The sequence below is a fragment of the Centruroides vittatus genome, unplaced genomic scaffold (assembly GCF_030686945.1).
Source record: "Centruroides vittatus isolate TY-2023 unplaced genomic scaffold, ASM3068694v2 contig_971, whole genome shotgun sequence".
NCBI classification, from domain to species: Eukaryota; Metazoa; Arthropoda; class Arachnida; order Scorpiones; family Buthidae; genus Centruroides; species Centruroides vittatus.
The window spans coordinates 963819-977086 of NW_027122644.1; the positions used below are offsets into that span (position 1 = coordinate 963819).

The window sequence follows — 13268 nt, forward strand, 5'->3', positions numbered from 1 at the left end:
GTGAAATATAACTTCTGGTTATAACATATATTAGTTTATGCAGTGTGACTGTGCACTTATATTGCTATATTGTTAAGCTGCAATTTGAAAAAGTTGTAGACCTATAAATTCTCACTGTGGTCGCTGTCTGTCTTTCCTTAATTTCGAGAACAGAGTTAGATGAAAGTCGAGACCAGATATGGAAATCTTGGGGATAGGAAGCCCCTGTTAATTATATACGAACTTCCGATGCAAACCGGAAGTCATATGTAGAAAAGAAAATATATTTCTTACTAGATAATACAGTCTAGTAAGAAATATATTTTCTTTTCTACATATGAAATCGTCCTGGCAATTTTTAATTTAACGGAAGTCATGTTCTTTCGATTCAAAACTTCCCCTGAAAGTAGTTAATAGAAGACAGCACGACTCTATTAAAGGAAAAGTATGATGTATAGGGGCAAGACACTACAGTACTAATTTGAGGTGGGAGCATATATTTTAAATGAAATAAAAGTATGATTAAAATTGCAGTCCGACATTGTGACGATGTCACAATAAATAATTGCTCGTTTTTATTTGATAAAATTTATATAAATAAAGCTGCTTCGACTTGTATTCTCCTTATGACGATTCTACTGTGTAACGAATAAAAGCTAGATGAGTTTTTGGGACAGTAGCACCGCTGTCTCCGTTTTTCCCCCAAAATGAGTTGGAAAGTCCTGAAAATGGCCTTTCAATTCTAATTTTATTTTAGGAAAATGCCACAACTATCCGTTATCGTTCTAGTATCTCTGACACATAATGGGGTACAACGGAATAATAACAGGGGTACTTATGGCACTCACAACCTCAAATTGCGACAGTTGTGACGAATGTGCTTCAAAAATCGATTATCACGAAAACTTACCCATTATGGCCTCTTGGAATAACTTTATCGTTTTTTGCATAAAATAGAATTTAGTATCACGAGATTTCTGTTAAAAAAGAAGCAAAACAAATCTCTCATCATGATACTGAATTTCTCAACTAGGTCGTTCGCTTGCCTGTTGGTCTGATTCATGTACGAAGTATCGCAAACATGTTACACTAGTTTAAAACTTACGAATCATCCATCTAATCGAACTTTTGAAACGAAATTATTTTGTTAGCGTTCATGTGTTTTGTTAGATTTTCTTTAAATTTGGGCAAACGAAAAAAAGTTTTAGTCAGTTTTTTTCACTATTTCTTCGAGTCCAATACTTGAACAATATTAGCTTCAATGTTTTAGCTGAAGACCTATCTATCCCTTTCGATTCATTATTTCGCGAAGTGCGCAAACTTCTTCTTCTTTCATCATACGATCATTTTCTTCACATGTTTGTGCCAATCGAAAAACATGTTTATACTTAACATCGTACGCTTCAGATGTCTTGATTTGTACACAAATGTAGCGTGACAAAAGTTGCCGACTATTCGAGACTCGTTTGAATAAATTTTGTAAGTACAGTAATACTAAGGACGCAAATGTCTGCCGTACTAGATGATGATAAAGTCAAATTTTAAGAGTAACTTTCTACTTTGTTAAAAGAATGTCCACAGTAGCGGCAGGATGTTGAGGGACGAATTTCGACATGTGACCGTCCGCGAAAAACTCCTGGTGTTTTTCGACCCGTCCGAAGGAATGATTCGTTCCTGGATCCTAGGAAAGATTAGGCTTGCTTTTACTCATCACTTTTTACAAGGTTTTTCACATTGTGTTCGGAATTTGTTACTCAAAGTGGACACATTTATTCAGATTGACGAAGAAATCTTTAAGTTTAATTAATAGATTTTTTTTTTCGTTATGTTTATTTCCATTGGATCATTTTACTAACTTGTGTCATAGCAATATACGGGATGTAAATATGCATCCCTCGAATAATTCCTAGATGATTTCATTCGTTCTTGGATCTCTAGAACAGTAGGCTGATCAGTGGCGTAGCTAGAGGGGTGCAGTAGGTGCGGTCCGCACCGGGCCCCTGGAAAGCGATAGTCCCATGGGGGCCCCAAAATCATAAGAAAAAAAGACCCGAAAATTTTTTTCGGGGACCCACAAATCTGGTTCCGCACCGGGTCCGGAGAATCGTAGCTACGCCACTGAGGCTGATATCTTTAACTCGGTGTAGTTTTCTCTTTCAACTTTTTCTAAATGGCACCTGGATCTTGATTTTTGTTTCTTGTGGCATCCCTACTTGATATACTTTCATACGTATTATAAATTAATATAAAATTAAATTGTATACAGTATTTTCAATAATGCTAATAATAAAGGTGTTGAATCTTATGTAATATGTACACTTGCTTAAAATTGTCAAGATGCTTTTTTTTCCGTCACGAAAGAAGAGAAAAAAAACTACAGCACCGAGAATTGAAGTCACCAAATTTTGTTATAGTGTATATATATATTTTTTTTAACTCTTTCCGCCCTGTGGGCACTAAGAAAGCCTCTTTTAGAAGGCCCATTATGGGTTCGGCCAGGCCCACAATGGGGCGACCGGGTGGTGAGGGACGGGGCCCGACATATCCGAACGGACCACTCCCCGAAAAATTCCTGGGGATTATTCGACCCGTTCGGATTCGATCCCGGGTCCCCCAGAGCGGTAGGCTGCCACCTTGACCGCTCGGCCATCCGGCCGTCGAATATAGTGTATATTGGGAACAATGAGAAGAGCGAAGATCTCGTACTTATTGTATATTCACGTGTAATTAAAATTAGTTTTAATAACACACTTAAAAAGCGTTATGCCGTTTTTTATTACTATTTCGCGGTATTACGATTGAAAATCATTGTCTTAACTACTCGGCCAACTAGCCACCATTGTCATATTAATTTACTTTTTCGAATCTATACTTAATATTTACGAGGAATTTATAAGTACACTGTGAATATTGCGTTTGCTTTGACTTGGAAATTGCTTATTATCTGAACTCGTTATTATCGATCCACAATCAAATTAATTCGGCAAATGTGCACTATTGTAAAGAAAGGTAAACGATGAGCGTTGATAGTTCAATAACGTGCACTGATTTGCATTCGTTCCATTTTACTCATCCAACATGGAAATAGGCCGTTTCTGGAAATTGCCGACCGGGGCTTCGGGATCTGTAGTAGTGTCAACTCTAATTCTTTATGGTCCGCAAAGTATTTCCGACAGAATATGTTCATCCGGCTCGTCGAAACCACACAGTATTTAAATAAGCAAACAAAACTATTTCATGTACTGACTAGTCAAAGCTTCCGGAGAATTATCAAAGATTTCGTAACTGAATAAATTTTATTATGATTAGACAATGGACAGCAAAAGTAAATTGCCATCTCGCGGATTGGCGTAAAGATGACATCACGAAGTCAAAGTTTTTTTTTTTTTTTTTTAACTCTTTTCGCCTTGTGGGCACTAAGAGGGCCTCTATTAGAAGGCCCATTATGGGTTCGGCCAGGCCCACAATGGGGCAACCGAGTGGTGAGGTACGGGGCCCGACATATCCGAACGGACCACCCCCCGAAAAATTCCTGGGGACCGGGTTCTCCAGAGCGGTAGGCTGCTACCTTGACCGCTCGGCCATCCGGCCACTCGGAGTCAAAGTTGACATAATGCATAACCCAGACTAGATTAATCGAACATCAACTTATAAATATACTTTTTGAGTAACTTTATTAAAAATTAGAATGAACAAATTTGTCTGTTCTGTCTGGAAATTTGCATTTTTCAGGAATGAGGTGTACCCGTTTGCTACAGCGAAGTACAGTACTTATTGTGCATTTCAGGATTAGTATGCTCATTCCACGAGTCAACAATATAAAGAAAACCTTTTTTTAACATTGGAAACAATTACGTCTAGATGAAATGATTTTTAGGAAAGTGGAGAATTTTTCGGAAGTACTGCGTGGAAGAAAAGAATCAACACTAGCTTGGACTTCAGGATTGAATTTACCGTTGGTTCTGCAAACGCAAAAACATTTTCAACTATGTAATCTGCCATATTGATGAGATAGTAAACAGTGTAACAATGTGTAGCAAAATTTTTTGGAGATTGCAAATAGTCGAAAAAGTACTTCTCTCTCTTTTTTGTTAATGTTTTTTGCTATGTCATTTAATAGCGAAAACCACATTAGTCTAAGAATATTTCCAAATCTGGAATGAAATAAATTGGAAAATTCACTTAACACGCCAAATGGATTAAATCCGTTTAACTTGCCGCAGTTATGAGAGCTTTTAATAATGTGTTTTTTGTGTCTAGAAGAAAATTCGTTTTGTTTTACGCATAGATTATGTTCTATTTACTTTTTTGAAGGTGGACAATTACTTTTCTTTACTACCTTTAATCATAGGTTGGCGGTGAAAACTGAAATCAAGTATTAAAATTCGTGACTTTTAAAGAAAAATGTTAATTTGCATAAGTGAGTAAACAATACAGAATTTAAAAAGCCACATTTTTTAATTGAAATAGATTCAGCGTTGAAATTCAAAGTTGGTAGAGTTTTATTTTACATATATTTGTTACTCAAAATATATTAATTGAAATAAGGCAAAGCGATTTGGTGAGACAAAGAAAAAACGTAATGTTCGCTAGCAATTGCACGGCTCAAGAATATCAGAACGTTTCGTTGTAACGCGATGAGGACACTGCTAATCAGCTTTACACTTTTACTCCGCTTATTAAATAGTTCGTTTTTTACTTTCTTATGAAAAAGAATAGAAATATTGTCCAAATAGATATATCCTCTTAAGTAGGTAAATAGTACTAATTTATTTGATAGTTAAACACGTGCTAAGTACTAAATGACTTGTATGTAGTGACGTTCTCCTTGTAAGATGTAGGCCTATTTTTAAAATCATATGTGGGTATTACTAACATTTGAGACATAAAGTGCCATTTATAACATAAAAAAATTAAACGAATCATCATAGGACAAAGTTTTAATCTTTATTAATTTAAGTCTGCCTGCGGAGCACAGGTTAGGTAGGTTCCTCGGAATTGCCTAGTCCAGCGTTTCGCTGGACTGGCAATTCCGAGGAACGATTCCATTGGAATGGTTCTAACAGTTTCAGTTCCAAAAGAGGAATTAATTTTCCACCTGCACCATGGGGTACTGTACAATGTTGAAATTGCAACAGCTGATCACTGGGCATCGTAAAAAAATGCAACAAAACCTATATTGCCAAGTTGGAGTTTTTGACGCTAGATTTAGGGTTCGTTTAGTTTTTTTTTTTTTTTTTTTTTACATTTCTGAAGATAAAAATAATTAAATTGTTTCGTGTTTTATAAATATACTAAAGAAAGCTTTTTAACCAAAGTAATTTAAAAAGATGCTAAATAGTATTTTATTCCTATGTACTGTACAGTACCATAATACTTATTGAATAGTAAATCTGCTTATTTTTAAATTTAGAAGTAAAAATATGTCAGTAAAGACTTTTGTTGCTTTTTTTTACGAAATGATGCTGAATTTATAACTGATTTTAAAATGTTTTATTTGTATTGCTAAAATTTATTACTTTTGATGCTTAAAAAGACTTCCTAGTCTCTCATTCGTACCACTAATTAGCGATTAACCTAGCTGCCTAGCTAGATGGCTTAGACTGCTGAAGGAGAGTGATTACTGCGTATATGCGTGAAATCGAGCTAAAATATACTACAGAGTGGCTATAGCCACACTATGTTGAAAATCGTCCGCCATTTTCCTTTTAGTCAAGGGCGCGTGCCATTTGTGTTGTGTAAAGGCAACAACCTAGAAGATTCTAACTCGTATGAAAGTGTGCAAAGGAAAGTAAGAATTTTAACCGTTAACAAAGATGATATGAGTCAAGATGGCAGATAAATATATTTCTAAACATTCTTAATTTTACTTTTCCGGCTGTTATGTATACATAACAACGGAAAGCATAGAAATCGTGTCAAGTTTGGCCCTAAGTTTTTTGTAAATTTCCACGTTTTGAGACCACCTGAACCCGAAGCAGCTTCCTCCCAAAATGGAAAAAATGTTCCGTGTATGTATGTGTTGGCGTCTGTAAGAAACGAAATTTGGCATGATAGCTTGTGTATATTTATTCTTTTTAAATTTTTTTTTAACTCTCTCTGCCCCATAAGCACTAAGAGGGCCTCTTTTAGCAAGCCCATTACAGGTATATCAAAATTGCAACTTCGTAAAATCTTTTTAGTAATACTTTCTGCCCAATAGCCACCACAAAGGTCTCTTTCACCTGGATGTCTGCATTGTGGATCTGGCCAAATCCACAGCTATGTAATTAGGGATGGAGTCAGACTGTCCATTAAAAATTACTGGTGTTTTTTGACAGCTCAGATTCAATCCAGATCCCAGAATGGTGTGATGATGCCTTAACTTAGTCATCCTTAACCTTTAACTTTGAAACTTGAAAGTTTAACTAAAATGATCAATAGAATTATAGATCATCTATTTTGATTATTATATTCCCTGAAATATTTTAATCTTTCAACATAAATGTAAGATAGAACAGGTTATCTTTCTAAATTGAAGACAAGTGGATAAGACATCATGTTAATTATTAAAAAACTGATTATGGTGGACAGATGAAGGTGTAATGTTTTTGTCTTTCACATACCCCCATCAAAGATCTCAAATTAAATGACACTAATATTCTGTGACATGCTATTTCATGGATATATTTACACAAAAATAATTTAATAAAATAATAAAAGCACAATCAATTCACTTGAAACTTTGGTTTTGTAACAAAACACCTTCCACATATTCAATTATTTTCAACATTTCACTTATAATTGTTATTTATAAATGAACAATTTTGAAAACATTCAAAATTAATGCAATGTATTCGTTTTTTACATCAAATGCAAATGTTAATAATTGTAAAAGTAATCATAAAATCGCTTATAAAAGTCAAATTTATTAAACATTAAATCTGATTATTGATTTTATTTAAAATATTTCTACTCTTAGATAATGCTACTTGGACTAGGATGAATAGTAAAACATAACTGCTATATCTATTATTAATTATAAACAAAAAGAAAATATGTATCTAAATTTCATATTTCTAATTCTATATACAATATCAAAAATTAAGTGTGTTAAATAATGAATATATTAAACAATAATATATAAGATTAAATACTATTATAATATTTAGCCCATAACATTTTCACAATTTTAAGAATTTCATCTAATACCAAGTTGTCTGCACATGAATTTCAATTACTTACATTTCTTTTTACAAGAATAAAAATATGGAAATTAAAATTATTATTAAAACTTTTCTTTGGTTGGGATAATTCTTTATTCTTTTGTCCCAATTTATTATCAATACATAGTGATATAAAACAAAGTTTTACATATTTGCAATTCATGCATATTCTTTAACCTCATTATAATAAAAATATAATAGGCATCTATCTTATTTAATATTATATTAATTTTTATTTTCAATTAAAAATGTGCATTTTTTTTTAATAAAAGCAAGTGCACTTGTGGATAATAGATGCATTGTAAGTGCAATTAGCGTGTACAGTAAGGTTTGAGATACAAGTACCCGTACTGTAGAAAATGAGATATCTTAACATTTTAACAGTTATTTGGCAATAACAGGACTAGTAGAAATCTTAAATAATTTAAAAGCAAAACTTTCTACTGATATGTTTTCCTTGGTTGTATAAATGCTCAAACAATATATCTAGCATCTAATAATATACAATTTCTCAATAATAATATTACAATATGTCTATTTACTATGAGTTTGTTTCATATTTATAAAGTGTACAACACAAACTTTCTATTAAAAGCATTATACAAATGTTGTGTAAAACTCTTAATAAAATATATTTTTTTGTTTTTCATTTTTTTTTTTCACAAGTCATGCCACATTTATGAAAGTTGCAAAAATTTATAAGTGCATTTTATTACTTCTGACTTTCAATATTGAATGTTAATAATATATTGTTACATGTTCAATTTTAATCAAATGATATTCTTTTTTATATCTAATGTCCATATCTAACAGAATGTTTCTAAGTATCTTAAATTAGTATTTCTGCATAGAGGGAATGGAAATGAATGTATATTTGTATGTATGCATTATTTCCTATTACTATCAAAACAAAATACAAGAACTCTTTTCTCTGAAAGGGTTGGCTTTTTGAGTGTGGAAGCCCACTAACAAACAATCACTGTTTTGATGTTCTTGGGTATATTTCTGTAAAAAGTGAAATAAAATTAGCAAAACGTTAAATAGATATTTCATGACCTTAAATTGTAAAAACAGTAATATAAGATCACCTTAAGATCTTCAATTGCAATTGACACATTAATTCTTTTTACGGAAGCTTCTCTTTGAAGTTGTTCGACAAGTTTTCTCTGATGAAGAATTGCAGACATCTGTTAAATTTTAAAAAATAAAGTAATATTCATTTTCTTTTATAAACTACTTGAGAAAGTCAATACTTCTACTTAAAATACTAAAATTTAGTACTGTGAATAAAAGAAATTTTTGAAGGAAACCAAAAATTAACTGTTTTTGGCTAACTGAAGTTATGAAATTACATACTTTCCTATAGCTTTAGATATATATATGTATAACATAGGTTTCTTTTTAAATTTTATCAAAAAACAAATAAATGAAAAATGAAAAATTAACAATATTGCCTTAAATGTTTATAAAATGTAATTTACGAAAATATATTCATTTTTATAAAACTTCTTATTAAATTTGTAATCTAATAGATGTTTAAAAATTTTAAATTTATATAAATCAGTTTATATCATTTTTAATTATCATTATGATAATTATAATGTTTATTAATTTATTATAATTTTAAAATTACTCTTAATTAACTATTAGTTTTTGCATTACTAACTGTACAGATTTATTAAAATTCATCAATAAAAAAAAACATACAAACAAGTTTTAATTGAAAATAAACAAATAAATAAAATGATACAAGTTTTTAAAAATAATATATTTTTGATTCTAAATATAAACTATTAATTTCTAAAGATTCTTAGAAATTACCTGTTTGTTGTTCATTTTTGTTTGTTTTTATCTGCAATAAATAAAATATAGCTTAATAATTGAAATTATTTAATTTTTTCATATGCAAGATTATATCAAATTGTGTTTTGAATACAACAAATTAACAATTTTTAAATTAATTTTATCAGATTATAACAAACAATGGGAAAAGTCACATCCTTTCATTGCACAAGGACTGTAATAGGAAATTAGATAAATTAATGACAACAAAACTGTGTTTAGTAGATTTGTAATGAACAGAATAACCTGTGCTATTCATGTAGCCAAAATAATTACAAATGATTTTAAGGGCAAAACATCATTTATCCTATTTAAAATCTTATGTAATACCCATATTTATAAAACTATGATAATTATATAATATTGAATATAAGCAGGTTAATGATAAAATGATAATATTGACAGAGATACCTTTTTTTCGGTGCAAGATGCTTCGGTGCTTTTTCTTTAATAAACTAATATGGCAAACAAAATAAAATGTAAAAGAATTGACAGTAAATTTGATCTTGAAATACTATTATTTCATTCTTCATACATGATGTAAAATAGAAAATGCATTTTCACATATCATTCTAAACCACACCCAACATAAATTTCATTACATTCATTTCCCTTGATATGTGATCTACTATTGTCAGAATGACTTAAACAAGTATAAAAAAATGACAATGACAACATTGTACTTGTTGAGTGAAATTTAAGACTTCAAAAGTTTCCATTATTATTATTTTTCAATAATTATAGCATTAATTTAATAATTATATTTAACTGTCTTATTTTTTCCTTTAAAAATACTTCATAAATTCATATAAAATTTTTATTAAATTATTGTATATCGATATCAAGCGGTAAAATTTTACTAAATGTATTTCTAAAAAATAATATCAATTAATGAATTAATGTTTTTGCATTATATATATAGTTTATCAATATAATTATATCAAAATATGAATTTACTAGCATTCATCTTAAAAAAATTAAGCAGATGAAAAAAAGCTATCTGTCAAAAGTCATGTAATTTTATATTTAACATAATCAAATTACTTTTAAGAAAGCTACTTAGAAGACTAGTTGAAATAATTATCATTTCAGGTCATATATATTTAGAAACACAAAGAAAATTTTTCAAACCATTATTTCAAAATTATAATATAAATATTAGGAATAAAGACAAACAAAATTATTCAAAAAAAAAAAAAAAAATTACTGAAATTAAGTAGATTAAGAGATTATATAAATCAACAAAAGGGATTAAATGTGGAAATAATTTTTTTTCTTACTTCAAAAGAATTTGCTTGATTAAAGTAGCATCATTTATAAAAAATATGAATTTTAAAACTTATTAATATTAATTAATATTGAATTTATTTAAAAATAAATATTTCTATGTAAAATTAACAGGATGTAGATTGGACTCTAGCCTTTTTTAATGATTCACTTTTCTCAAATTCAACGGAAATTTCTTCATTTTACTTCATCTTTCTCAATACGCTTTATCAGTAACTTTTTTTCATTATTCATTACATCCTTAATGATAATTATTTTTTGTGATTTTTTTTTTAATTTTTAAAATTAGACTGTAAACAAGATAATTATTTTAATTTTAAGAAAACAACTCTACGCTATCTACATGTAAATTATATACAATTCAGCATAGATGATAATTAAAATTTTTTCTTCTCCAAGATATTGTCGATAAGCAAAATTTTTATCAATGATTACTACTGTCAAAAAATATGAAAGTTATATCATTAGATATAATGTAACAAGTATCAATACAAAAACCTATTCTCCGACGATACGTACCGTACATATTGAATTTAGTCAGAAGTTTAAATATCCAAATAAGAAAACGGAAAAACAATTAAACTGCCTTTTGTTTGGTAGTTTAATAGAAATATATTTGTATATATTTCCACTTTGTATATATGTAAATACACAAACAAATTACCTAAAAGGCTTTTTAGATTATAAAGCAAAAGTTTATCTTTATAACCTAATTAGACATTTTTCTACAATAAATTAGTATATAATTATTCTCATATTTAAATAAAATGACATAATATATATATATATATATATATATTACTAGAAAATAAACTGTTTTCCTTGTTTTATTTGAATAAATAATGTCGATTTCAACCCTTTTCTTCTTGATAACCTTTGTCTCGTTGGACACAAATGTACAATTATATTAGCATTACGAAATTCAAGCCGCTTAACACGAATGAAAAAGACGTATTTATCCAGCATGATTATAATTATTAACGACGATTCTTACCTGAAATGTAATTTTAAATATTTAAAAATATGGGTATTTAAATGGGTGTATTTACGTAAAAATAAACTTTTATAATAATTTAAACGATATTAAACTTGTAAATAAACATTAATTAACTAAATTAATTAAAAGAATAAACATATCCACATTTCACTTCGTACGTTCAGTCAGCCATTTGTCTGAATCTGAATGAATGAACGACATCTAGCGTGAATATGAAGCAAAACACATTAATGAAGTGTGTTCATTGTTTAGTTTAAAAAAAAAAAATTACATTTTATAATATGTCGAAATTTTAATTGAAAAAATTATTTTATTAATTATGTTTAACGCTATTATATTTATATATATTCAATTTGATATAAAAATGTAATATTTAATTTCAACATTTTTGTTTTATTATATAATACGTAAAGAATGTTCACATATTTATAATGTTTATTTAATATGTAATTTTTATGATATTAATAAAATATAGTTGTGAAGTTTTAAGTCTGAATTTTATTTATTTATTTATTTTTTAAAATGTTTTATTTTGATATTGACACGTGCACGTGGTGTCGTGTCATGTGGGCTATTAGTATACATATTAAAGCGATTTTAAATTAATGCATCTTTAGTTAATTTGTGAATTATTCGTCACAAGTAGAAGTTTCACCGATTTTGGTAACAATTTTTATATCTTGTTATGTAGATGTGTTTAAAACATAATCATACGACGATAACAGGAAATGATGTTGGCATCAGGAATTTCCATGATGAATTTTGGCCGTCTTGTCAACCGTACTTTGTGTTCAAAATCAAGAAGCTGGATAAGATGTAACAAGAAAGTCTGGACTTTTAATGCTACAGATTCTTATAGAGCAAAATCCACAGCTCAAGCATTCACCATTGGACTTGACAGGTTGGAGGATATTTTTTAAATTATTTAAATAATACACTTGTATATAAAATAAATGGTAATATTCAACGTCATTCATTTAATAATAAATGAATAAAAAATTATAAAATTGCTATCAGGATAATCAATGTTATTGTTGGTTATTCTAAATAAAATTACTGCGACTTTACATAAAGATTGAATACTTTTATGATCATAAAGAAGAAAGTTAAGCTTGATAATTCTAGATTTATAAAACTTAAATAATTTAAATAGTCTAAATAAATTTTAAAAAGTCCATCACGTAAAAATGTAGAATAAAGTTATACATTATTGTGCTGTGAAGAGTATAATTTTCAAATTTAAATTATTTGGTTATTATTCCAAGGCCATACTTTTTGCTGCAAATGTTACAAATACGGGTATCCTTCGTCTAACGCAATAGTTATGCTCCGAAAAAGTATCATGTTATACAAAACAAAGGACTAATGCAAAACGTAGAGTTACGTTCCAGAAGTTAGCAAAAATATACTATTCTTTTTTTTGTTACTAAGAGAAATATGTTTATTAAAGCAATCGATAATTTATTTCCTATCAATAATTAATTAACAATCACAATTAAAAGTACTGTATGATGTATTAATATTCATTTTAGTTAAATGAGGGCATTTTCTTTTTATAAAGTATCATTATTTTCTGAGCTTTTTTGTTGTTCTTGATCAGAAGTATCAGCAAATTTTCATATTTTTTTATTTTTATGATAAAAAATTTCGTGGACGACAAAGTAAAAATATATTTTTAATCGAAAATTTGTTCTAATGGGTTGTGTTTGTTCGGTCACATACCGAGAAACTTTTTTCTAGAATTTGTGTTCAAATATCAAATTGTTTGAGTACTGAGATATCATGTTGTAGAAGTACCATGTTGTATGAGGGATACTTGTTCGATTTTAATTTCAAATCATCCACTAGCATATAATACTATCAGACCAAACTAGTAGACTTTTCCATAGTGGGAAAGGAGAAAACAATGTCATAGAAATTGCTTTTTTCTTAACATGACAACTTTTTTTGATCAGACC

At 29.0% G+C, this 13268-nt stretch overlaps 1 protein-coding gene across 2 annotated transcripts in view; it reads left to right on the forward strand.

The window, feature by feature from the left end:
* Positions 1-11860: 11860 nt before the first annotated feature.
* Positions 11861-13268, forward strand: part of Fpps (Farnesyl pyrophosphate synthase) — a 52453-nt gene continuing 51045 nt past the window's right edge. The window contains exons 1-2 of one of the 2 annotated variants that reach the window (XM_067282818.1): positions 11869-11973; positions 12036-12211. In XM_067282818.1, coding sequence (XP_067138919.1) covers positions 12039-12211 — 173 coding nt within the window. In that variant the 5' untranslated portion in view covers positions 11869-11973; positions 12036-12038. Of the gene's footprint in view, positions 12212-13268 lie in introns of both variants that reach the window. The other variant, XM_067282819.1, reaches the window with a different exon arrangement.